This window comes from Cottoperca gobio, unplaced genomic scaffold (genome assembly GCF_900634415.1).
Source record: "Cottoperca gobio unplaced genomic scaffold, fCotGob3.1 fCotGob3_495arrow_ctg1, whole genome shotgun sequence".
Taxonomy (NCBI): Eukaryota; Metazoa; Chordata; class Actinopteri; order Perciformes; family Bovichtidae; genus Cottoperca; species Cottoperca gobio.
This window is the reverse complement of record NW_021167040.1, coordinates 7501-35000: the sequence shown is the minus strand read 5'-3', so window position 1 is coordinate 35000 and position 27500 is coordinate 7501. Positions and strand designations below refer to the sequence as shown.

Genomic DNA, 27500 nt, shown 5'->3' with positions numbered 1-27500 from the left:
ATGTATCTCATCAACACACACACACACACACACACGCACACACACACACACACTCATACACACACACACACACTCATACTCATACACACACACACACACTCACACACACACACACACACGCACACACACACTCACACACACACACACACACACACACACACACACACACAACATTTTCAAATTGTAAAATGTTTAATTAAAGTAAGTTGACAATAGTAAGGTTTTATACATGCTCTTGACCTTCCCTATCCAGTGGTGGATGTAACTCAGTACTATACGTGAAATGTCTATAAGTACAATGTTGACTTTAAACTTCTTCTACTTCTACACACCACAATATTCATGTTCAACGATATTTATTTAATTGCTGCTTGTTACTCTTCAGATTACAGTTGTACATGAAAGGAATGTATCCATTCATAAAATGTAATGCGATGTTGTAGATTAGACTATGTAACATATCCACATTAAAATCCTTTTATCGTGTTAATGCATCAGTAATAATGTTGTGAAATGTATTTAAATGGTGTCATTGTGCATGATGAAAACTTTGACTTTTAATACTTTAGTAGTTTAGTACAACAATCTAGCAGTATCCATGTTGTATTATTGTAATTTAGGAACCTTTCAAATTGTATTTGACGCTCATCCTCCATAAAACACGTGCAAACACATAATAGGGATGACCAAGTGCAAAGGGATATAAGAAAACCATATGCATGCATGAATGTTTATACATGCAGAACACACACCCATTAGTTAATATGCACAACCTGTAGGTGAGTAATGCAGAGTCAGTGTATTACCTGGGCTGGTCTGTAGTGTGCTGCATAAACAAGAGGTGACTTGGAAGGCAAAGAGAAACCGCTTCCAGCCCGGCATGTTTCCACAGAACCAGCATCACTGCTGCATTTACGGTCCGTCTGTAAGTCGATCCTTCTGATTGGATATTCACAATGTTATCACTCCGGTATTTAAAGGTGAGATAAAGGTACAGATGTTAAACAACAACAGGACATGTTGATTGTGTTCAGTAATTTAATCAAGGCTTCATTTTACACTTTGACTGTCTCTTTGGCGTGCCTGTATTCCAGTACTCTGTATTCCATTTTTACATGAAGGCAACATGGGTTGTCCGCGAGCCCCGCCTCTCTCCAACACGAGCAGGTAAGAAAACTTCCCCAGGCTGACTCTACCTGTCCGGCGTCCCACAGCGCAGGTAGGGGTTAGCAAACAGACCCCCCCCCCCCCAGGGAGGGAGATACTTTCTGAGCTCCAGGTGACCGCCGCCACAGCCATGGCCGAGTCCCAACTCATGTGCATGGAGGACGGCCGCATCGGAGCCAAGGTCCCGGAGTCCAAACCGGAGTTCTACTACAGCGAGGAGCAGCGCGCGGCCATCGAGGAGCTGCTCAAGAATGGCGACGGCGCCTTCAAAATGCGACTCAATGACGACAAAATGACAGACTTCTTGTCGGCCAGAGAAGTCAAGATGTTGCTGAACACTTTCAAACTTTACGACTTGGGTGATGACAGCAGCAGCCAAAGCCCGGAGCCCAGTGCGGAGCAGGCAGCCGCCGGCACCGACGCGGATTCAGGGGTCCATTCTACCTACTGGCCCCAGATGTCGGACACCGAGGTGCCGCCGCTGGATCTCGGCTGGCCCAGCGGGGGGTTCTTCAAAGGGGTGACCCGGGTGGCCGTGCACACACACCCGCCGAAACCCAACGGACCTCACATTAAAGAGGTGGTGCGGCGACTCATCCAGGAGGCCAATAAGGTGACAAGAGCAGTAATAATACTACTAATACTAATAATACTCATAATACTCATAATACTCATAATACTCATAATACTAATACTTACATTGGAAACACCATTAGAAACATTGATGTCCATTCATGAATCAAGGCTTGGTTCGGGTGGAGGCCACTCATGACCTGTGCATGTCACGTTGTGGACAGGAGATCATGATGTATAGATGTTTAACTTCCTGGTATAATAAAGGTTTAAACAAATAGTGTTATTAAGACATAATTACAGAGCCAATTGAACGGTTTTGGCATAATGCATTCTCCGTCCTGCCACATTTCATTATAGAGAAGACTCATTATTTACTTTAAATGAAAAAGAAAAAGAAATACAATAATACTCGTATAACCCAAAACAAATGTGTGAGGAGTACTGAATAAGTGTTATACAGTGAGATACACTGTAGAAAGTTATTCTGCTTTTATTTCCTCTTACTCATTGATAGCACACATACACGACTGTTAGTATGTCTAACCACATGTCTGAAATACATATATACATATAATCAGTTATTCTTAAATTCAATTAAAAGGCCTAAAAAAAGTCTAAAATGGTCTTAAATATAATCGAACGTCTTAAAATGAATGCTTTGCTAAAAGATAAAAGAACAGCTCTACATTATAAATAAAGGTTTTCTTAAGGCTTCTTAAGATTTAGCTGTTTTATTGTTTAAACATGTCAATAAATTCATGAACGTAAAGTCATTTTAGGATTTACTTTCATTCATACTTCATGCTTCTGCAAAATACAAATGACATTTAGTTCTATTTGGTCTTTCACAGCCTGTTCTCTTAATAAAGAGAGTGTTGTGTGATGCAGAGTGTGGGCGCGGTGAGTGTTTCATACCTCACTCTCAAGTGGGTCTTGGGTGTTTGAGTCGCCCATCGTAATGTTTACTCGCCGCCGGAGCCGGAGCTCTGCTGAGTCATCTGTCCCGCCTGCTCAGTGACGGCTCTCGCTGCTCCACGCTGTAAAACTAGGTCATGGTGGACGACAGACGTGTGTCAAATACCGCATTTCCACTTAACTGTTGCTAATTATGTTGCAACTCATGTCTTGTTTACTCTTTTAAGTCCTCTCTCTTCTATCTTTCCCTCCCCACACTTCACTTTTCTTTTGTGTGTTCTATTCTTCCTCCTGACTTCAGCGACGCGACTCGCCCTTAAACAACAACACAAAGTGCTTTTCAGTCGGCACACATCTGTCTGGCTTCCTGGTTGTTCCTTTCCAGTGATCACCACGCCATGTTGGGAATACAACACGTATACGCGTCAGCTGAGTGATTTGTTTATTGTACACTTGTTCCTCCTCAGAACTGGCAGCCCCGCACTCTGTATACTTCATATTACACATAGTTCTACTTTGGGAGTTGTCAGGTAAAGAAAAAGTGCATCTGTGGAATGCAGTAAACCTATTCTTAGAAGGATTACACACACACACACACACACACACACACACGCTCAAAGTAACACTTGTTCAGCAACCAGTTCTCCAGGAAACAACATATTCATCTTTGCACGCAGTTATGAAATGTGTTCTGATTTCTGCGTGACGGTCCAGCCTGAGCGTCTCCACGTGTCTCAGCTTGCATCGCTGTTGTTCAGACTCACAAGCCCACTCAGCATTTCCCCTCAGTGACACACTGGGTGGGAACAAGGAACATTTGTTGCAAGTTTAAAAGAGACATTCTTTCCATGAATTAGCTTTCCAAGGAACAGAGCAGCACATTTCCTTCCTCCTCCTCCTCCTCCGCCTGCACTGAACATGAGCCTGCATGTTTATCCCGCACGTCATGTATGAACCTCACAATCTGTCGGAGCATGGGGACTTTGTCTCTGCATTTGTCTTCTGTGTAGCGTAAGGAGGAAGTTAAGATTGTTAGTTTTTCACTTGTGATATAATAACCATATTTGTGAGGTAAAGCGATATGTGTTAGCGCCCATGACTCCATCCAACGCTCGTGTTTTGCTCCTGGTGCTCTCGACTTCGGGTCGGGCGTTACTGAGACGATGAAGTGAATGAAATCGGCCTCACATACACCACTAATACTACCAGAACCATCACATTAGTGTGTTTTGTATTGTTGGGTGTAAAGAGCAGCCTCCTGACATTCCTCAAGTTATGTTGCAGGATTAACACAAAGCATCTCTTAAAGAGACAGTGCAGTTGGACACACTGATTTTCAATCATTTCTTCAGCATTTTCTTGTCGTTTTTACAAGTTACAGTTAGATGCACAACAAAACGTCAGTGCACATCGCTTTGGTTTGGCCTCCACACACCACTGGATCTTAGAAATTCCTTTATTTGGTGCAAGCTTCTTCTAATCCCAAAGCTCTGAGAAAGTAATGGAAGTGTTTCTGAAGACGCTTGTAAATCCTACATTCCTCAGCTGATCTCCTTTTGTTGTTGTAAAGCTCCGTCTCTGTGTCGGGACACAGAAGAAGGAGAAGACTGCGGCTTTAAGAGCAGCTAACCTGACGGTGCTCTCTGGCTTCACCTTCACTGCTGCTTTCTTTGTTCGCTCTCCAATAACACTGATTTATTTCTTTGCCTTAGAGAAGTAACACAGACCGGAAACAGAGCAGCGAGTCTGACCTGAGGCTTGTTCTAGTGTTTCTTTCAGCCACAGTCTGATAGATCTGCACCTCTACATCTCTGCATCTCTCTACACCTCTGTACCTCTGCATCTCTCTGCATCTCTACACCTCTGCATCTCTCTACACCTCTACATATCTACATCTCTGTACCTCTGCACCTCTACATATCTACTCCTCTGTACCTCTGAACCTCTATACTTCTACATCTCTGCTCCTCTACACCTCTGTACCTCTACATCTCTGCACCTATGTACCTCTACACCTCTGCACAATTACCCCTCTGTAGCTCTATGTCTCTGTACCTCTACATCTATGCATCTCTACATCTCTGTACCTCTACATCTCTGAACCTCTGTACCTCTACATCTCTGCACCTCTGTACATCTGCACCTCTGTACCCCTTTACATCTACACCTCTACATATATGCACCTATGTACCTCTACATCTCTGCACCTCTGTATCTCTCTGTACCGCTGCATCTCTACATCTCTGCACCTCTGTATCTCTCTGTGCCGCTGCACCTCTACATCTCTGTAAATCTGCACTTCTGTACCCCTTTACGTCTACACCTCTGTACCTCTACATCTCTGTACCTATGCACCTCTACATATCTGCACCCCTACCTCTCTGTACCTCTACACCTCTGTATCTATGTACCTCTACATCTCTGCACCTCTCTACCTCTGCACCTCTACATCTCTGTATCTCTACATATCTGCACCCCTACATCTCTGTACCTCTACACCTCTGTATCTCTGTACCTTTACATCTCTGCACCTCTACATCTCTGAACCTCTGTACCTCTACATCTCTGTACCTCTCTACCTCTACATCTCTGAACCTCTGTGCCGCTGCACCTCTACATCTCTGTATATCTGCACCTATACATATCTGTACTTCTACATCTCTGCACCTCTGTACATCTGCACCTCTACATCTCTGTACCTCTACATCTCTGCACCTCTACATCTATCCACCTCTACATCTCTGCACCTCGACACTTCTGCACCTCGACACAAACGACCTCATGGCTCGTTGTTGGAGAAGGGTGAGGGGGGGGGGGCACCTGAGCTACATCTCAAGTGTCATCGCAAAGCAAAGATCTGTTTCACTTCAGTATAGTTTATACAGTGTAGATTGATGAGGGAGAAAATACATGTAAACTATTTTAGCGTATGGCTGCAATATAAAAACAAGTGAAAAAGTCTGAATAAGAAATGTTTAAGAAATAGTTGTTGCTTTATAAAAATACTTGAAAAGTTCCTTTTACTCACCCCTTGTAGGTTTAATTTGTATACCCTTTTTTAAAACTTTTGTCATAATCGACATCGTTAGATCGTTTAGACACAATTCCATCGTTCATTTTACGGAGACAATCAGCACCAAAGTATATTAATATGGTAAACAAGAGAGAGAAAAGTGTGGACTCCTCTTCCTCTGGAGCGGTCGTAAAGTCTGAATGTTTCTATTCTTCAAATATTTATATTCCTTGGGTCTGAAACAGTCCACCGCTCAAAAGAATCAAACAATGAATCTATATAAGTATCTCTCTGTGTGCTGCACTTTAATGTTTTCTCTTCTTCCTGCACCGAGTTGTTGGGTATGTTTGATTTCGTTACCTCGCTGGCTACAAAATAAAAGCGTCTACAAGTAATATTCATGCTGGTTTAATTTAACATTTTCATTACATTTCCCATTTTTGCTGAGTTTTGTGGGAAAGGAATTAAAGGCGTGTCTCATCTTGACTTCAGGGATGGAAGTAAATAAAAGAACCGGCTATGAATGCAAGTTATTCTTCTTCTCCTGCAGGTGATCGCGATAGCGATGGACATGCTCACAGACGTCCAGATCCTGCAGGACCTGATGGACGCGGCCGGTCGGCGCTCGGTGCCCGTTTACATTGTGTTGGATAACCAAGCTGTTCCACACTTCCTGGATATCTGCCACAGGCTGAAGATCGGCTCACAGCACCTTCGGGTAAGACAGACAGTAAGACAGACAGTAAGACAGACAATAAGACAGACAATAAGACAGACAGTAAGACAGACAGTAAGACAGACAGTAAGACAGACAGACAATAAGACAGACAGTAAGACATACAGTAAGACAGACAATAAGACAGACATTAAGACAGACAGTAAGACAGACAGTAAGACAGACAGTAAGACATACAGTAAGACAGACAGTAAGACAGACATTAAGACAGACAGTAAGACAGACAGTAAGACAGACAGTAAGACATACAGTAAGACAGACAGTAAGACAGACAGTAAGACAGACAGTAAGACAGACAGTAAGACAGACAGTAAAGACATACATTAAGACAGACAGTAAGACAGACAGTAAGACAGACAGTAAGACAGACAGTAAGACAGACAGTAAGACAGACATAAGACAGACAGTAAGACAGACAGTAAGACAGACAGTAAGACAGACAGTAAGACAGACAGTAAGACATACAGTAAGACAGACAGTAAGACAGACAGTAAGACATACAGTAAGACAGACAGTAAGACAGACAATAAGACAGACAGTAAGACAGACAGTAAGACAGACAGTAAGACAGACAGTAAGACAGACAGTAAGACAGACAATAAGACAGACAGTAAGACAGACAGTAAGACAGACAGTAAGACAGACAGTAAGACAGACAGTAAGACAGACAGTAAGACAGACATTAAGACAGACAGTAAGACATACAGTAAGACAGACAGTAAGACAGACATTAAGACAGACAGTAAGACATACAGTAAGACAGACAGTAAGACATACAGTAAGACAGACAATAAGACAGACAGTAAGACAGACAGTAAGACAGACAATAAGACAGACAGTAAGACAGACAGTAAGACATACAGTAAGACAGACAATAAGACAGACAGTAAGACAGACAGTAAGACAGACAGTAAGACAGACAATAAGACAGACAGTAAGACATACAGTAAGACAGACATTAAGACAGACAGTAAGACAGACAGTAAGACAGACAATAAGACATACAGTAAGACAGACAGTAAGACAGACAGTAAGACAGACAGTAAGACAGATAATAAGACAGACAGTAAGACATACAGTAAGACAGACAATAAGACAGACAGTAAGACAGACAGTAAGACAGACAGTAAGACAGACAGTAACCTGACGGTTATCATGGTTAACATACAAACCATGTAGAGTTTACAGCTTTGGTACGATGTTGTCTGCGGGCTGTGTTGTTGTCCGGTCTGACTGTGACTCTGTGGCTGCAGAATATCCGAACCAGAACGCTTCAAGGCAACGGCTTCAGTTTGTCCTTCGGCAGACTGCCAGGCTCGCTCTGTAACAAGTACATGTTGGTCGACGGGGACAAAGTGGTGTTTGGCTCGTACAGGTGAGGTCTTGTGAAGAGAACGTGTGATTGGTGATGAACCAAAGTCATAAACTGGAATGTTTCTAGTGCTTTGTGCTTGAAGCTCTTCATCAGCATTGGTTGTTGTTGTTTGCGGCACTTGTTTAGTGTTTTTCATACAATGTCGTAATGTTTGCTGTTAATCTAACGGACCGATGGGGACACACAGACTCTAAACTTGTCTCTGTCCCAGTTTCTCCTGGTGTACGTCTCGTATGGACCGGAACATGATCACTGTGATGACGGGGCAGGTGGTCGACTCCTTCGACCAGGACTTCCGTGAGCTTTACGCCATCTCTGAGAAGCTGGACCTCTACAAGGAGTTCCACATCAGCCCACCGGCCACTAACGCTACAATACGCTCCAAAGTGGGCTCAAAGCGCCCGCCTCTAACGGCGACCACATCCCGCTTCCAGGTTAGCTTAGGGGATTCGCGGAAACCTGGCATCCAGGTGCCTGCACACAAATTCTACAACCCCAAATACTCACTGGTGTTCGGGGACATCCAACGTCCAACGGGGTCTCTGCAGGAGCCTGGACCCAAGAGAGGCTTGGCACTGGCTGAGGTTGCTGAGGAAATGGACCCGGGGAGGCCACGAGTGACCAGCAGCGAGCGGGTGGACCAGCTGAGTCCGCTGCCATCAGAAGCCCCGAGTGAAATCTTCAAGTTGCCAAATGGAGTCACGCAGGACAAGAAGGGGCGAGTCGGGTGGAGGCAGAAGTTTTCCAGGAAGAAATCATCCAGTAAGGATGTTTTGGATCCCGACCCGGCGGGCAGTACGTGCCCGTCGCCCACAGAAACGAACAGGACGGACGAGAACGAGGACAACTTTGAGGTGATCGTGAAAACTCCGTCCAAATGGAGAAATAAGAAATTACTTAAATCGGGCCGGACGACAAAGTCCACGCAATCTGTCAACACTGCGCAGGACAATGAGAGTAAGTCCGGAATAAACACACAAACTAACCCAGAGCTATACATGAATTCTATATCCTCGTCTCACGAACCTCCTTTTCTAATTGTTTTCTTCTCTCAGGTGTCACGAGTCAACGTCGGAAACAGCCATGTAAAGTGTCCTGATGGAACCTGCAGGCGTCTCAACATGGACTACAAACTGACACTGACTTTGATTGTGCAATATTGTAAGTACTTGATGCAGCGCCTTACAGAAAGACGCATGAATGTTGAGAGATTTTATCCGTTTGGTGCCAAATTGAAAATATTGAGTCGACACTGCTCGGGTGTGTCGGAGAGGGTTAATGAGTTATTCTCTGGTGATCGGTTGCAGCTTCATTGTTCTTGATGCTGATAAACAAGATGTTACGTTGATCCTACTGGGGGGGGGGTTATTTCTGCAAACAGAAGTTGTGTTCAGGTACAAGAGAATTCATGACCTCTTCAAACATCCAAAAGGTGAAAATGAGTCCAGATCAGCAGGTCAATGATGAAAGATAAATATGCACCTGTCTCACCGTGTAGTGATGCATTATGGGCCTTTACATGTGTGCAGTACTGTAATATGTTCTTATGTGTTACTTCTACAGTGTGCTCAATAAATGCTTTCTGATGATGAAAATAATTAAATTCTTTATCGTAAGATTGTCTATAAATTGTAGTCTGACAATGATTTTTAATTTTAAATAGAATTTTTATTTAAATTGTAATTGTTTTTCCTTTTTAAAATTCATGTAATGTGATGATAGCTCCACCTAGTGGTGAGACACAGAAGTGCGTCGACATTAATAGGACGTTAAAAGTGATGATCCCGCCCCTGCTTCTCTTTTCTGGTCTTTGCAAACAGGTCAGACCTCAGAGAGGAACCACAGGCCTGATGGGAACTCAGAGCAGAGTTAAGGGGCTGCGGGGGGGGGTTAGGGTTATGGTGGTGCAACACTGAAACAGGAAGTCAGAGCTGCAGCAGGAAGAGGCGTTAACTAATTCATTATAGGCATGAACATATGTTATTTCCTGTGAGAATTACATCTTAATGTTCATCTCAAAACACAACAAGTTCAGCGAGAGGGCTTTTCACTTGATCAGAATGTCATCAAATGTTCACTATTGATTGATTAAAACAAACATTTTCTGCTATGTGTCACTTTATCTTTATAGATTTGTATGTTTTAAAACAGGATCTTTAAACAATGTAGGTCATAACATCCAAAAAGGCTTTTTTATTTATTATACAATTAAAGTATTTTGGAGCCTTTAGAATTTTGACATTTGCAGAAGTCCAACTCAACACCGGGTGTAAGTTAACACATTTATTCATCAATACAACATCAGTAATACAATTTTACTGAATATTATCATTTATCCGACAAAGAAGTCCAGAGGAAGCTGAACAGAACTTGTGTTCGTGCAATAAAATGTGTAAAATTAGAAGGTTTCTAATCCTGTATATGATGTTTCACACCCAGAGGTGCGTCACCCTTCACGAGGCACATGCATGTACCTACACACAGACACGTGAGTAAGGTGTGGTGGTTTCACAAACACAGCTGTCACTTTGCTCCAAAAACAGGATCCAGTCGTACATGTCAACACCACGGAATACTTTTTATTAAATAATTCACAAGAAATGCAATACTTATACTATAATGTACAGCTAAACACTTTCTTTAATATATTACACTTTAATTAAGCATCGCAATACATTTGACATAATGCGTATTGCACGTATTGCACTGAGATATAAAGGTGTGAAGTGTTGCAGGCTTGTTTTGATTGGAACAAGTACTACACATTCTATCTGTGTTTACACATTGAAACGTAAGTAACTCCTGAAATGACGCCCAACGGGACGCCTAACGTTTCTGAGCCTTAAGAAACGTCTTCTCTTTTTACAGCGTGCACACACTGATGTGCCTGGACAACACCTGCTCAATGCGTCCTCCTGATCCCAGAAACTAAATGTGGAGCACACGGATATCGACCAAAAACCACCTCCTCGTGCCACAAGATATATTGACAAATTATTTGAGGCTCGTTGCGCCGACAGCGAGAGCAATGTGTTCCCCCTTTGACACGGTTTAGTTGATTAAGTCCCTCTTTTAGCCTCCAGTGTTTAAAACAACTTAAAAGGATTCTGAATCCCACTGTGGTGCAGTACTGTGAGCGTCCACGTGGGGCACTGCACCGCTCAGTCCTGAGGAGCCTGGTTTATCAGCTTCTTCTTACGGAGTGACACCAAGTCGTAGAACGGATCCTTGGTGATACTCGCCCTGTTTGAAGTACAGAAGAGCGGCATAATTAGTGTGTGTGTGTGTGTGTGTGTGTGTGTGTGTGTGTGTGTGTGTGTGTGTGTGTGTGTGTGTGTGTGTGTGTGTGTGTGTGGTCTGACCTGATGGCCTCGATCCAAGAGTCTCTCTCCTCGGCGCCGGCGGCACAGATGGTGTAGGACTGGTGCTTCCCCACCACCACTCGGCCGTCCGTCTCCGTTTTACACGCTTTGATCTTCTGCCCTCGGCTGTTGGGGTTGTACAGCTCCAGACAGTACTAGACAACACCAGAATCATGTCACAATCAACGTATACATATAAAATCTCTTCACCCAACTTATACAGCTTGTAAACACAGCTGACGATATCGTACCGGTTTGCGAGGATATGGCACTTCTCTCACGCAGAGGTTCTCCAGAGGGATGATGCCTCGAGGCTCTTTATCCTGCAGACAGAAGACGTGGAGACGGAGTCAGGTGACGTATCAGGAGGAGGAAGAGTACAATGAGATAGGTTATATAGCAGGCTAAAGACTTTCCTTTTTGATAAAGCTTATAGTTAGGGCTGGCTCAGAGGGTCTAAGAACAGAGGGTGTAAGGACAGAGGGTGTAAGAACAGAGGGTCTAAGGACAGAGGGTCTGAGGACCTAAGGACATAGGGTCTGAGGACAGAGGGTCTGAGGACAGAGGGTGTGAGGACAGAGGGTCTAAGGACAGAGGGTGTAAGGACAGAGGGTCTAAGGACAGAGGGTCTGAGGACAGAGGGTCTAAGGACAGAGGGTCTGAGGTCAGAGGGTGTGAGGACAGAGGGTCTGAGGACAGAGGGTCTGAGGACAGAGGGTCTGAGGACAGAGGGTCTAAGGACAGAGGGTCTGAGGACAGAGGGTCTGAGGACAGAGGGTCTGAGGACAGAGGGTCTAAGAACAGAGGGTCTAAGGACAGAGGGTCTGAGGACAGAGGGTCTAAGGACAGAGGGTCTGAGGACAGAGGGTCTGAGGACAGAGGGTCTAAGGACAGAGGGTCTGAGGACAGAGGGTCTGAGGACAGAGGGTCTGAGGACAGAGGGTCTAAGGACAGAGGGTCTAAGGACAGAGGGTCTGAGGACAGAGGGTCTAAGGACAGAGGGTCTGAGGACAGAGGGTCTGAGGACAGAGGGTCTAAGGACAGAGGGTCTAAGGACAGAGGGTGTTATAACCTGTACAGTCTGTAAGCACTGAGACAAATGTATAATTTGTGATATTGGGCTGTATAAATACATTTGATTTGATTTGATAGTAACAGCCGACACAAAGTAAAGTCTGCACTGATGATTAACGTATGACTGAGGGTCAGTTATCGACCTTTGAGACTAAAGAACTTGTGAAGGTGACCTTACTGTGGTGAACTCAAAGTAGTACAGACAGTTGTCCGTCAGGATGAACCATCGCCTCTTCCACGTCTTCACCCGACCTCCTGAAATACACAGAGCGTTGAATTTTCAGTTGAGTGACATGTTTGGACGTCAGACTGCGTGACACTGACGGTGTCCTCCACTGTACACTCAGTCAGGTCAGCAAAGCTGCTGTTTTGTCACATTTAATTCACAATCACTCCTTCTACAGTCTGTCGTGGAGAGGGGGTTTACCAAGTTTGAGGAGCCAGCCTTCTCTGTCGGGGTTGAAGAAGGTGTGCGTGAGATCGTTCCCGTCGTCCTCTGGGATTTTGAACGGCTCGTTGCGAATGCTCTCGTACAGTTTCTGAGGAGAACAGAGTTGAAGAGGTGAAAGAAAGTACAGAACGTCTCCAGCTGCTGCACACTAACGTTCCTGTGAGTGAGCTGCAGGTGAAGCTGAGAACAACACCATGTGGAGGTTGTGACAGAGCGGTTTTTATTTTACTCAAGCAGAGAAAGTCCCTCAGGGTTCTTTATAGTTTCACATCTTTAACCATTATTTTGTGTTTGTCTTTATCAGGAGAGCCATCTGTCACACACACACACACAGACGCTCTGTTTCTCACCGACAGCAGCTCGTTCGGTAGATCGTCTCCGTTGTTGATGCCTCTGTTCATGGAGAAGAAACGCTCCAGAGTCGTCTTGTCCTTCACGTTGGGGTTGTGGAGGCTTGTGTTGAGCATGATGATGGCAAAGGACAGGATGTAGCACGTGTCTGGTGTGACAGAGGAGGGGACACACACACACACACACACACACACACACACACACACACACAGTTAGCAACACAATGCTCATCATGTAGTTCAGAGTCAGAGAAGAAGAACCATTTATGGAAAGAAAAAAGATGAAAAGGTCAGAAAGGCAAACAGAGAGGTGATGTGGTCACACACACACATGCACACGCACACGCACATAGTCCAGACAGGAAGTGGTCTGATGTATATTTAGTGGAGCTCACCAGTCGACTGGAAGACATGAGTGTTGCAGTCGCAGTAGCGCATGGCGAAGGCCTCCATCATGCGGTCGATCTTCTGGGCTTCGCCAGGCAGACGGAAACTCCACAGGAACTGTCTGTCACACAAACACAACAACATGAACCCCTGGTGTGTAACGTAAACATGTCCATCATCCAGGTGTGTGTGTGTGTGTGTGTGTGTGACTGACCCTGATGGTGGTAGTGCACCATCTCTTGTTTTGCAGGACCGTTGGTGTATTTTCACACTGCGGTCGTAATAACTTCTGAATCCCTCAAACAGAACCAGAGTCACAGAACAGGTAGCTGAGTACCTCCCCCCCCCCACACTGATGTGGCTGCTGACACTTCTTTGCTAACAGCAGCACCTCTCATACTCTGAAGGGAAGCTCAGTGTGGCTAGTGTTGTGGTGACACGTGATCATATTGGATAGGAGAGCTGGTTTGTCAACGTTAAACATTTGCATGAAATGTATACGCACGTCGCAAAAGTGTGCGTACGACGGTTGCGTCCAGGTGAAAGCACAGATTCCCCCGGAGAACAAGCTGCAGCTGAAACACGTTGCCGGCGATCCTCTAAAGCATATATGTCAAACTCAAGGCCCGCAGGCCGGATCTGGTAAGACAGTAAGACTGTCGTGTGTAAATGAAATGAGTCTGCCTTGGGATAAACTTGTGGGACTGACGACAGATGGAGCGCCCGAGATGTGCGGTCAAAAGAGTGGATTGGTGGGCAGGATGAGGGAGAAGATGCGGGAGGAAAACGGTACAGGTGAGCTGACAACTTATCACTGCATCATACACCAGGAAGCGTTGTGTGGCAAAGCCTTGAAAATGGAACATGTAATGGGCACCATAACACAAGCAGTCAACTTCATAAGAGCCACAGGTTTAAATCATCACCAGTTCAAGTGTTTTCTGGAGGAGTTGGGTTCAGAATGTGGTGACTTGCCCGATCACACAGAGGTGCGATGGCTAAGCCAAGGGAAAGTACTGAAAAGGTGTTTCGAGTTGCATGAGGAGATCTGTCAGTTCATGGAAAATAAAGGGGAAGAGTTTCTGTGTGACATCACCAGCCATCTCAATGCGCTCAACCTGCAGCTTCAGGTCCGGGGCCGTGTGGTCACAGACATGTATGCTGCTGTGAGGGCTTTTAAAACCAAGCTGCGCCTGTTGGAAACGCAAATGCTGCAAGAAAAGTTGAGCCATTTCCTGTGCTGCCAAACTATGAAAGAGCAGGTCTCTACCGCCGTGTTCCCAAGTGCACGGTTTGCTGAAAAACTCAGCATACTCGGTGGAGACTTCACACGGCGGTTTGCCGACTTTGAAGCCCAAAAAAGCAGGTTTGAACTGCTCCGTAATCCATTTGCAGCTGACTTGGAAAGCGCACCAACCAACATACAAATGGAGCTGATTGAACTCCAATGTAGTGACTCACTCAAGGCAACGTATGACTCTGTGGGCGCTGCACAGTTTCCACGTTTCATCCCGGACACAATGCCCCAGCTGCGTAGCCAAGCTGCTCAAATGCTCTCCATGTTTGGCAGCACACACCTGTGTGAACAACTGTTCTCTATGATGAAGAAAACATCACACAGGACTCGTCTTACTGATGAACACCTTCACTCAATCCTGAGGATTTCCTCCGCTCGGAGACTGACCCCAAACATTGATGAACTTGCATCCAAGATGAGATGCCAGGTATCTGGCTCAGACTAGTGTGCAGCACAGAGCAGCACACTGAGCTTTAATGCGTTTCCTTGTTGCACTTTTTTCTTGCTACCACAGGGCATGTTTGGTTTTTCTTTGAAGGAAATCATTTTTTGGCTGTTTGGCCTGTGGAAAATGTTTTCATTAGAAATGACTCTGGAGAAGCTGCAGATAGAGCCATAAGAAATGTATGCAACTGATTTTTCATTTATTTAATATTTAATGTTGTTTTTATAGGCAATAACTTAAGCTTTGTTAGTTCCAGGTTCAATATGTGCAATAAGTTCATTTCAATAAGTTTTGCAATAAACATTGAACCATTCCGGCCCGAGATCTTTTTATTTTGGCCCACTGTTTTATTTGAGTTTGACACCCCTACTCTAAAGTGTGAGACTACTTCAGATGGAAACCCAACTATGAGATGCTCTTTAAACTCTGCAAATCGGCAATGACTTAGATTTATATAGATCCAATAGAAGAGATTTTATTGAGTGCATTTGTGATTCACCCCCGACTTATTTAACCAAATGTCCACTTGTGCGGCTTACAGTATACCAAAAAACAAAGGGAGCTGACCTGAGGGCCTGGACCAGGTTGAGGTCGGAGAACTCGTGCAGCTCCACAAAGGCCTTCAGGGTCTGCAGGTGGAGCTCCTCCCTGTGGGACAGAAGGGGGGAGTAAGACACGTGAAACCAGAGGAAGATATTCACTGCACTCAAATCTCTCTTTCCTGCTCCTGCTATTACTCGTATCTCCTTCTCATCCCCCTTTTTCTTCCAACATGTCCCCATCTTCCTCCCCTCATGGCTGATTTTCATTCCTCTTCCTTCTTCCTGTCACATATCTCTTCCTCCTCCTCCTTTATCTAGTTCATGTGTGTTTACCTTCATCTCAAAACCTCCTCATCCCTTTTCAGTTCTTGCTACTCTTTGCCATTGTCTTGACTATCCTCATCCTTTCTCTTTGTCTCCCCTCCTCCTCCTCTTCCTCACCTTTCTCCAAGAAATTCTCCAATGGCTGTCTTGTTGAGTCCCTCCTCCTTGCAGAGGAACTCGGCGATGGATTTAGCACATTCATCCAGCAGCTTGTTCTCCACCAGGTAATTGATGCCCTGCACACACACACACACACACACACACACACACACACACACACACACACACACACACACACACACACACACACACACACTGTTACGGCCATGGCCTTGTTTATCTGCGGGGGATTGCTTTGTGGATGCATGCACCTTGTGTCCCTATTTAAGTATGCACATTTGGATGTGTGACCGCCGCCCCTTGATTGGCTGCGGCGACACCTCCTCCTCCCACCTTGATGAAGACCGGCTGTGATTGGTGTGCACCTGTTCCGGCTCTCCAATCCGAGGGCACGGGAGAGACGGTGACTACAAAGGCCAAGCCAGCTCGACAGTCGGGGCTGCTGGTGTTGTCAGCCGCATGCCTCGTACTTGTGTGTGTGGATACGAGAGTATCGTATATTGTTGGCTGACATGCTGTGTTCTGTATCCTGGGTGTTGGAACTAGATTTACCTTTGGCGTTAATTGATGAGAAGTTGGCAGCGTTTTCTGTTAGACTTTAGGGTGCCCCGGCGTTGTTTTATGTGTTCTTCTGTTATCAAGTTTTCACCCCGAGTTTGTTTTGTTAGTTTGGCTTTGATGCCTTATTTGCTCTTGTGTTAAGAGCCCTCCTTTTGTTCTTTGTGGTGTCGTTAAAAGCAATTGTCTGTCAAATTGTCCACCATATTTAATAAATATATCTTATTTTGCCATCAACATCTGGTGTATGTTACTCCCTTTTCCCTCGCCGAGCCGGGGTCGTAACACACACACACACACACACACACACACACACACACACACACACACACACACACACACACATGCAGCATGTTTACTCAGAGCTATGATTATGAAGGGTGCACGGAAAGCTTTATCCCCTGTTTGAGAACCCCTGTTTTACACACACACACACACACACACACACAGGGACACACGGACACACACACACGGACACACACTGCACACTTTCTGTAAATGTTTAGTTTCATCATGAGCTCATCACCGGTTTGTAAGACCAAGCGAACTCGCAGCTTCTGTAAATCTAATTCCTTAAAATCGATCTCTATTCCTCTTTCTCTTCCATCACACGGCTCGTAGAGGAAAAGGATGATTATATATATATTTTCTATGAAATAAAACAAAACACGAATCTCTAAAAGTAGCAGCTGCTAACGCAATCGCAAAAATAACACAAACAGTTTGCATCAATGAACAACTGAGAGTTGCTTTTCTAAATACTAAGCAACTAAGTTGATGGTCGATGACGTTGAGCTTCTTTCCGAAAACCGAGAAACCCAAATGATTTAACGGAAAATTAAAATAACAAATGATAGAGAAGAGAGAGAAACATCGAACCACATCTCTTTCCATATTACATATTCATATGAGTTATACATGGACTGAAGCAGACGCTGCTTTATCCTCTAGTTTAAATGTTTCCATCAGTTACTAAATGAACATCATGTGAAGAAGACTTGAAACTACAGACTGAGACATAAACTCATCAGGAAAATGTTACTGAGGTAATAAATCAAGAGAGAAGAAGAAACATTTACTCATAGACTTCTATAGAACCAGAGGAGTCTCCTGCTGGAGGTTAGAGAGAAGAAGACACATTTTCTCATAGACTTCTATAGAACCAGAGGAGTCTCCTGCTGGATGTTAGAGAGAATAAGACACATTTTCTCATAGACTTCTATAGAACCAGAGGAGTCTCCTGCTGGAGGTTAGAGAGAAGAAGACACATTTTCTCATAGACTTCTATACAATGTGGAGTTTAAGAATCTAAACATCATCTTATGACATAAAGTATAAAAGAATTCACACACGTTGCGATGCTTTGCTTTGTATTTGTTGATGCAAACAGTTCACGACATGAAGCTTGACTCTGAAACCACAGACTGCTGTGGAGCTGATCACAGCTGCTCCACTGTGGTTCAGTGAGAGGAAGTCCACACAGACACGAGCGAGAGCTGCTTGCTGAAGGTGTTCATGTGACACGGCTCAAAGACACACGGTGACATTTATAAATACATATATTTAAACCATTCAAGAATAGCATGAAGTCCTTTCTCACCAAGCGATATGCTAAACCAGATGTTTTATCTTATGCATGTTAACTTCTGTCTCAAGACGATCAGACACATGAACTCCTCTGAACTCACCTTTTTGGGGTCCATGTTGAATTTCTTCTTCCCATTTGAAAACTGTTTGCTCTTCTCCGTCGTCTTGCTGCAGGAAAAGCAAAAGAAGTGAAAGTATTAATGATGATAATTAAATAATGCTATACGCACGTCTTTAGTAGCCTAACCCTAACCCTAAATATAAAAGCCTACATGTTTTACCTCTATCCTCGGCCAAACAATGTCCCTCATCAGGGTTGTTCTGCCCATCTTAGTAAAAATGTTATTCTGTGCTCGAGTGACATTTTACTTCCTCCTCTCACAATGTTTCGATAGAATCAGAGCTAAGAATCATGGGAGTTGTAGTCATTGGATCCCAACACAATAATAACTGATCCATCCTAAGTTTCTTTAATGTAACTGTCCATCACAGACACGCATATATATATTTAGCTTAAAGGAATAGTTCTATATTTAGAACTGATGTCACTATTTCTTTAAATCCTTTACGAGAACATTGAGAACAGAACATGTGGAGCAGCGGTGGGGGAAAGTTTATAACAAGCAACTGTGAAACGGAAACATGCAAGTCATTGACTAAGTAGGAGCGTTAGTGGGAGGTGTATAAAAAGAACGACTGGTTAGTAAGGTCGGGGGCGGGTTTCACAAAGTTAAACTCACTTTTCCTCTCCAGACTCGAAGCTGAGTACAGTCGCCATGATGTTGTCTATCTCCATCTTTAACTTCTGGACAGGAAGAAAGAAAAGTCTTGAATATTTGATTCCATAAGATTCAGAGCAGGACATCTCAATATACACAAAGTGTGTGTGTGTGTGTGTGTGTGTGTGTGTGTGTACCTGGATATCATCCAGAAGGTCTTTCTTATACGTCTTAATGTTCTCAAGCTCCATCTTCTCATCTGCTGTGAAATCCGAGGAAACTATACAAAAATAGAAAAAACGACGTCAAACACATTCTCAGGAATTCAGACACCACGTTTAATAATCCGCCCGCACAACTTCCATCACATCAGACTGTCGTAGTTACAATTATGACATCATCCACTTTGATGGCTTCAGATTTCAGCTTCTTCATTTGGACAAAGAGACGATGAAGTTTAAACGTTTCTTTAGTCGTTCTGTTTGATTTGACAGAAGAATCAGTGTATAGTTTATTTAAATATAACCACAGCACAAGGAAGAGAGGTTTCTCTGGAAGAGAGGTGACACAGCTGCTGCGGTTTCTCATGAACGATATCAGTCACCGCAAAACATAACCATGAACATGATGCATATTCCACGATGCATATTCAGATACTCTGTGGAGGAGCTGCAGGAGCGTCCAGACACTGCTGGGTACAATTATCCAGGTAATCTATCAATGTGCCAATTAGTGCTAATGTCAGAATGCTAACATGCTCACAATGGCGATGATTCGCTGCTCAGCACGTATACTCTTCACCATGTTTACCGTCTTAGTTAGTAGTAATTTGAATGTCAGTAGTTTTGCAGGTATTCAGTCGTAATTGAAAATGAACGAGTGCAAATGACCACGTATGCACAAGCATCCACGTGTGCACTCACACACGACCTCCCAACGCTCGGTTCCTACAAGAGTTTCGAAGTTATGATCTACAAACACACACCTTCACATTCACACACTTCCTCGATGCCAAATGTCAATCAGCTTGGGTGGAAACAGTGTCTGCCGGGTGGGGAGATTTCTGTGGAGCTATAGAGCTGCTGGTAAAAATGTTAACCTGATGACGACCCTCCAGGTAAAGTGTAGGGATCTAGTTTTTACAATTTACAATCCAATAGTTCTTCAAACCACAAATGTGGAAGGAATATGAAGGGATCACCAGAGTCATGAGGATTAACAGGATCCATGATTCTGTCCTTTTTCTTACTTTGTTGTCTGAATTTTTGATGCAGCTTCAAGCAGTTGAGGAACATTTCGTTTGGGAGTAAATGACATTCTTACAGCTTTGTTCTCACGACTTTCTTGCACAGATAATCAGCTGCAGCTACTGCATGTAGGAAAGAATTTTAGGCAAAGTTAGAAGTTCCCATAAGACAAAAACAGAAATGATATAAATGTGTTTGTCATCAGCGTAGAAGATTTCATAATAAACGTGGCAGACGACGAGCTCTGTGGTGCCTCCTTCAGTAAGGTGAACATGTGTTTTGTTAGACATCAGCATGTTATATATAATATTGCTCTTGTAGATTATAAAGTTACGCACGCAGATCTCTTCCTGTAGAGATGCTGTCTGTGTTAATGATCTCACCACAGGACTTCCACATCCCCACCCTTCCTTTAGAACCTTGTGCAACAACGCTGACAGGCACAGAACTCTTCATTCACGTCATTCAGATTGAGGCTTTAACTTGAGAACTAACTGTGTAAAGTAGAAAGCTTGGCACTACGACTTTAAAGATGTTTTTAGATGTCTAACTAAAGATAACTTCTCTTTTTATATTATTTTCAGCGGCGTGCTGTGAGTTCTGAGTGCGACGGCTTCTTCCCTATTTCAGCTGTTTGCACCGTGCATCGTTTCACAACAGGCTGCAGATTGAGACGATACACTGACAACTGTGCAGCAATAACCCAAATATTCAAACTCACCTGTTGTCAAAAGTCTTTCTACATCACAGCAGTTTCTAAACTAGAGAGCTGACGGTGTGAGGAGATGGAAGTGTTACTTGTTCTTGTATGTGTCATGAAGCCAGTGTGTTGATGAGGCTCCAGTATTACAAATATCAAGTACATAAACATAAGAATATATTTAAAAAGTATTTATACAGGTCAAAAGCAACAGTTGGCATGAAACAATGCTTTACGCCTCAACTTAAAACACAATTCTTAGACCAAAATAAAAAGGCAACAAATGTTTTACAGTCTAATGAGGATAAAATTAAATATACAATATGAGAACCAGCAATTAAAAAAGACATCAAAACAGGTCTTACCCATTTGGAAATCAGTCATTTATATCCAAGAAAAAAGCAAAACTTGTCAACAGCAAAGCAGAGTCGAGATATTAAGATGAGCAGAGTGGCACGGCACGTAGTGCAGCAACACTTGAATGAAGTAGATGTTCTTTTGTAACCCCACCTCTTCCCCATCCATCACAACGTCAAGCACCAAGGCAGAAAGAAGGAAATCATCCTTCAAAATAAAAGCCTTGCTGGATGGATGAAGTGAACCCATGAAGGAGGGTTAGAGGCTCCTTTTGACACGTCCTTTTGGGGTGTAAGACCTCTGAACGTAGCATGTTATGTTGACCTGCGACCGACAGTAAGATTAGAACAAAGTCACCTGTAGAAAACAGAGACTGCTAGAAAAAGGAGGCAGTGTTTATGCTGTTTGAATACAACATGTTGTCGACCCATGGCTTCTTCAGTGGAGGTGACAGAGAGTGAGTTGAAATTTAGTTGGACGATGAAACTTGGTTGCAAGAGACAGTGAAGACCAGGATGTTAGCATCTGGTCACATGATGAGATAAGTGTTGAAGTTACAGTTAATTACACAATAACTACAAACTTTTATTTTGAAAGTATCACCTTCCTCTTGTCATCGTGTGTACTAACTCAGGCTGACTGCACAGATGAAGTTTTATTTTTTTTAGATGGTCTTTATTAGTGTATCTGAAGGTAAAGGGGGAAAGAGAGCGCGGACGACATGCAGCAAAGCGCCGGCGGTCAGATAGGAATCTGGGCCGTCGCTGCAAGGACTCAGCTTTAGGACATGGTGCGTCCGCTCTGCCAGGTGACCTACTACAGCGGCCCTCACAGTGGAGCTATGCATGCAGCCTCCTGAACATCTGACGTGGTTGGTGGTTTATCTTGGAGCCCACAGGCTACTGGTCGGACAACAATCACTTAATATTTAGGGCGTTTTGGTGCAGCCAGAGGATATTACACTCACTTTGATGTGTGCTACTCAAAAAAGTAAAAGCAAATGAAAACACGAGAATGGAGTTGAGAGACGACGTCTACGACCGGACTGTATATCAGCGTTCATCTGCAGGTATCTGTTGAATAGAAAGGGAACTTGTCATCAGACGATAAGCGAGGGGTTCTGAGATTACATTTCGGCCAACGAGTTCTATCTCTTTAGCTCTGCACATGGACTGTTCACCTGCGTGCAAGCACAGCCAGCTGATTGGTCAATACTACTCGGACTACAAACAAAAACCAGAACGTATCCGATACCAAAATCCCGTCGCCTACAGATTCTGCATTCTATTGTTGTGGAACATTTGCTAAATGACTGAAATATAAAGACAACAATTGATATTTGAAATGGTACAACACATTGAGGATACTTTATGCAAGTAACTCTACATTTCCACAACACAGAAGGCTGAAGAAAGACAACAGCATCTACGGTGTAAAGTCATCTTGAGACATAACTAGTGATCAAGACTCTCGTGGTTGATCTGACAAATGCAACTAAAAGCTAAAAATCCTGCTTAAGTAAGAACCAAATATAAGTACAAACATCTCCACTGCTGATGTTTACAGTTTTAAACATGATAATCACTGACAAGCATGGTGCTGAAGTGCCACCTAGTGGTAACAAAGGGATATCGCAGCTGCTGTTATGTGTAGCTTATGATCGTAAAGTGTTTGTGTTGCTTTGACTTGTTTCTTTCTCATTTAATCACTTTTCAAATTAAATCAAACTTATGTTACGTGAACTAACATACTTTTCCTCTCCAGACTCGAAGCTGAGTACAGTCGCCATGATGTTGTCTATCTCCATCTTTAACTTCTGGACAGGAAGAAAGAAAAGTCTTGAATATTTGATTCCATAAGATTCAGAGCAGGACATCTCAATATACACAAAGTGTGTGTGTGTGTGTGTGTGTGTGTGTGTGTGTGTGTGTGTGTGTGTGTGTGTGTGTGTGTGTGTGTGTGTGAGCTGCACGCATGATTGCAAATCTACAAGCAAAAGAGGAAGTTTCAAATAAAGCACAGTTATTTTTGCTACAATTTCCGTCTTTCAAAACGCCTGATGGACATTTCACACTTCTCGTTTATTAGAAAAGCGTCTCTTTCTGCGTCATATAAAACTTTTATATAAAATACCATTTGCTTTGCATGAGTTATGATGTTCAGAGGGACACAACCAGAAGGAGAGATCGGTGCTAAAACGAAGGAACTGAAGAAACTGAGGAAGAACAAGAGGCACAAAGGGAGGGGAGTGAGGGAGGTGTGTAACAATTTCCTGTAGTTGCAAACTGCTTCTGTGAACCTTCCTCTCGGAGTCTGTTTCTGTCGCAGTGAAGAGCACAGACGAAGCTGAGCGGAACAGGATGCAGGCTATCAAATGTGTGGTCGTTGGAGATGGGTACGCCATTATTTTTACTTTACTTACATTGTTTTAACTTAAGCTGCCTTCAGGTATTGAATGGAGAGAAGTTAACCCAGCTGATGTGTGATGGGAACCTTTAGCCTCAGGCTCCGAATTTAGGGTTATTTGATAAAAGTCAAAGCTTTTCACCTGAACTGAACTCCTCGAGTAACAACTTCCGCAGTGATGTGGTGTTCACTCGATGTAACAACTGTTCTGCTGTTCTCTTAAACGTTCTGCCATGTCAAAGAACACAGTATGTGCAGCGCTACATGTAGGTCTTTAGGCGTGTGTTTGACAGCGCTGATTCAGAATGATGCTGGAGGGTGCAGGCCACAGCATGCAGGAACATGCAGCTCAGAGCTCACACTCCTCACTCTGGAGGGAAACACAAGACAAGGGGCTCAAACAGTAAGGCCCAGGACAGGCAAGAAAAGAGCCATCTAGTTAAAGTTGGACATTGTTGCTCTCTTTAGTATTAGAAAACCTGCCGAGTGTGTTTGGTCCAAAGGCTCGAATGTGCTCTCAGAACAAGTTTGGACAATGTGTCGACAACCACATCAGAAAAAGTACTTTCTGCTCTAACCCTTGAAGGTGGGGCAGAAATGCCGCTTGTCGTGATGGGGGAAATTGTGAAGCGGAAGTTTGTAGTTGTTGCTGCAAGAGCTCAGTCAACAGTTAAAGAAAATTAAACAGTTACAGGTAGATACTGGAGCTCCACTTCCTGGTGTGTGTTGAATGTGAGTTCAAAGAAGTAGGGACACTGAATGTAACTACTAGGAAAGTGAGACATGTTGAATTATTTGAGTTTAATGCGAGACGCCGCTTTTGGGCTCTTTATCTCCCAGTTTGTGTTTGTAACTGTGTGTGTAGATGTAAACTCTCCACAGCTACATCACATAACGCCTCATGTACATATTAAACACTTGTAATATAAACTTGTGTTGATGTGAGTCATGAAGTGGGGAAGCTTCATGATATCTGTTAGTTACATGTTTGACCCTGTTCACCTGTAGTGTGTACAACATGTATGACTCTGTTCACCTGTAGTGTGTACAACATGTATGACTCTGTTCACCTGTAGTGTGTACAACATGTATGACTCTGTTCACCTGTAGTGTGTACAACATGTATGACTCTGTTCACCTGTAGTGTGTACAACATGTATGACTCTGTTCACCTGTAGTGTGTACAACATGTATGAATGTTACAATACATATCTTTAAAGGAGCTTTTCTTTAAAGGAGTTTTTTCTCACACTCTTCAGCAGAAGTCTCCACTTCAGTAGCACTTACATACACCAAACTTTCCACTTTCATTCCTCTCTATATTCTTCTCTTAAATTAGTAATAATTTCATTTAATGTGTTCAATGTATCATACCATTTTCCATGGCTGCTGTCCAGAACATATCCCAGATTACATACATACACACTGCCAACACAAAGGCAATTACTGCAGTGCAGTTCTGCAGAAAACACCACCAGAGGGGAACTGAGCTCTGCCCAGTTTAACTCGTGTGAACAGCTGCACGACCGCTGCAGAAGGTCTTGATCTGTCGGTGCTGAAAAATTGTAAAAACTGAATAAAAAAGTTAAGATTACCCCGTCTGAAATGTCTGAATGGATCTTTACAGAGTCCATGCAGCACTTCTCTGAGAGTATATTGACCTCATGATCGCCAAGAAGCTGTCAGTTGAAGCTGCCGGTGGTATGAGTCATTTCTGCCATGATTTTAAATGTTTCGATCGACTCTGGTAGGAGCTAACGTAGCGTCATGATGCAACCTCTGCAAACAACCTTTGCTGACGGCTACGTAGCAGCAGTTTGAGTTTGGGGCTCCACCAGATCACAGATGAACCCTGGACAGATGGAGCTCGTGCTCTTCATTGTCTGCGTGATGTGGGAACATGTTTGGGACTAAACCAGATCTCCACATGTGATTTAAAGCTTCTGAGAGAGAAGAGGAAGTTGTTCTCAGCTTGTGGGGAAGTCTGTCGTCTCTCAGAGACTCTCTGGGTACACACAAGCTAACATGCTGCTGGTATATGGCTCTGTTATAACTGATGGATGTTTCAGCAACAGTTTAGTTCATAAAACATTTTACAGAAGTGACAGAAGGGCAGAAGGGTGGAGCTGAGTTAACCTAAAACTGTAAGCGACCAACATGTTGGTGGTAGCCATGCACTAAAACATTCGCTGCTTTATTGTCTGTTTTAATCTAAATGGGAACATATTAAAAAAAATTAACATCATGCTGTGTTGAAGAAGACTTCAAACTAGCGACTAATAATATTACGTATATATATTATATATATATATGTAATATTATTAGTATTAATACTAAGTATTAATTATTAGTACTAATAATATTACATATATATATATATATATATATATTATATATATAGTATAAACTAATTAGGAAAATGTTTAATGAGGTAATAAATCAACTTAGAAGTAGTGTCATTTTGCTCATAGACTTCTATACAATCGGACTTATTTTTGCAATCAGTGGAATCGCCGGCTGTTGGTCATTTGAAAGAATGCACGTTCAAATGCACTGGTTTCCCTTTTCAGACATGGAGGTTTCCGATATTTTAAATTCTAGTGGAGATCCAAAACTTTCCAAATATACCAACTAAATAATAAATAAAATCTGAATAAAATGAATAATTTCACGTGATAAAATAATGCAGCTATAAAGCATAAAGTCTTGGGTTTGAATATTTCACTCAGTCTAAATATCAGAGAGATTTAATACTTAGATTTAATAACAAGCTGATACAGAACATATACCCACGGCTAGTTGATTGTGGTCCAACACGTATTTCTTTTGAATAAACGGAGTGAACACTTTATCCCGTTAGCGGGCGAGCTAACAAGCTAAGTAACTGACAGCTGGCTCAGAGTGTTTCTTTCCCTCTTCAACTCTTTATTAAATAAATGCATATACTGTACATCCGGAGAGAATCCTGAACGACTCAGTACAGAGAACATAGAGAGAGATCTGGAAAGCTACTTTGACTGGTTAGCATGTTGCTGACTAGCTAGCTTGTTGTCGCCAGCTGTAGTAGTTCACAAACTGGCCTTGCAAGTACACACGACGTCTCCAAGCCTCCAGAAGCACTCGGTTCTGTTTGAAGCATGGAGGCATTTCACTGTTCCACTTTGTGTTATGAGGAGACGTTTAAGCAATGTAATGTGTGATTAACTAATTCTCACGTTTTCGCTTCAATGTAGTTGAAGCTATTTAACTATTTGCTGTTGCTTGCGCTTTTTGGACTGAACCAAGTGGAGGGAGATGGGGGAGTCTCAAAGTAAAGAAAGTATGTTGTTGCGATGGTAACAAGATAAACAAGACATTAAATACAAGTGAGGTAGAGAACGGGGGAAAGAGAATAAGAATGAAGAGTAGAAAGACAAAGACACTGGAGGCAGAAGAGTTTGCCGAGCTAAAACCAGTTAATGTCGGAGGGTGTCAGCAGGGGACCAAAGAGTTGATGAAAAACCAGATTAAGAAGAAAGAGAGACGTTGAAGTCTGTAGTTTGGCTGGTTCCTGTTTTCAGTGCTAACTGATGCTTCTGAAACAGATCAGTTCCTATTCGACACACATACAACCACAAAACACACTTGGCTTGCACTTCTATACTTCTGAGAGCCTTCGCTGACATAACGCACTCCTTAACTCGTATCCAACCTTAAATATTTGTCAAACAAGTGTACTCCTCACCCCGACCTTTTCATTTCACGGAACCTGAAGCATAAAAACCAAATGAGGATCTGACAACATGTCCTCAG

At 43.2% G+C, this 27500-nt stretch overlaps 3 protein-coding genes across 4 annotated transcripts in view; 2 read left to right on the top strand and 1 right to left on the bottom strand.

Moving 5' to 3' along the window:
• Positions 1 to 9952, top strand: part of LOC115006130 (protein FAM83F-like) — a 10243-nt gene extending 291 nt beyond the window's left edge. Inside the window, exons 1-5 of the mRNA XM_029428198.1 lie at positions 1 to 1780; positions 6222 to 6389; positions 7661 to 7782; positions 7994 to 8739; positions 8838 to 9952. The exon at positions 1 to 1780 is cut by the window's left edge and continues 291 nt beyond it. Of these exons, the coding sequence (XP_029284058.1) occupies positions 1298 to 1780; positions 6222 to 6389; positions 7661 to 7782; positions 7994 to 8739; positions 8838 to 8881 (1563 nt within the window). The 5' untranslated portion in view covers positions 1 to 1297 and the 3' untranslated portion in view covers positions 8882 to 9952. The remainder of the gene's footprint in view (positions 1781 to 6221; positions 6390 to 7660; positions 7783 to 7993; positions 8740 to 8837) is intronic.
• A 383-nt stretch (positions 9953 to 10335) lies between these two features.
• On the bottom strand, positions 10336 to 23070 carry LOC115006131 (cytohesin-4-like). 2 transcript variants are annotated; one of them, XM_029428199.1, is made up of 13 exons: positions 21311 to 21428; positions 19196 to 19278; positions 19020 to 19084; positions 18381 to 18447; positions 16132 to 16250; positions 15716 to 15796; positions 13415 to 13527; positions 13020 to 13168; positions 12646 to 12757; positions 12397 to 12473; positions 11396 to 11467; positions 11145 to 11299; positions 10336 to 11025 (listed from the first exon to the last, which is right to left on the bottom strand). In XM_029428199.1, the coding sequence occupies exons 1-13, from the start codon at positions 21327 to 21329 to the stop codon at positions 10944 to 10946; spliced, it is 1194 nt and encodes a 397-aa protein (XP_029284059.1). In that variant the 5' UTR covers positions 21330 to 21428; the 3' UTR covers positions 10336 to 10943. The 2 variants fall into 2 exon arrangements, with proteins under 2 accessions (XP_029284059.1, XP_029284060.1); XM_029428200.1 differs by lacking the exons at positions 19020 to 19084; positions 19196 to 19278; positions 21311 to 21428 and adding an exon at positions 23054 to 23070.
• Positions 23071 to 23444: 374 nt separating this feature from the next.
• Positions 23445 to 27500, top strand: part of LOC115006129 (ras-related C3 botulinum toxin substrate 2-like) — a 9539-nt gene continuing 5483 nt past the window's right edge. The window contains exon 1 of the mRNA XM_029428196.1: positions 23445 to 23697. Coding sequence (XP_029284056.1) covers positions 23663 to 23697 — 35 coding nt within the window. The 5' untranslated portion in view covers positions 23445 to 23662. The remainder of the gene's footprint in view (positions 23698 to 27500) is intronic.

What these genes read in the sequence shown, in the direction of transcription:
- LOC115006131 (XM_029428199.1), bottom strand. An exon ending in ACCTTCTGGATGATATCCAG is followed by an intron (nt 19,085 to 19,195) that starts GTACACACACAC and finishes CTTCCTGTCCAG; the next exon opens with AAGTTAAAGATGGAGATAGA. An exon ending in TCAACATGGACCCCAAAAAG is followed by an intron (nt 16,251 to 18,380) that starts GTGAGTTCAGAG and finishes GTGTGTGTGCAG; the next exon opens with GGCATCAATTACCTGGTGGA.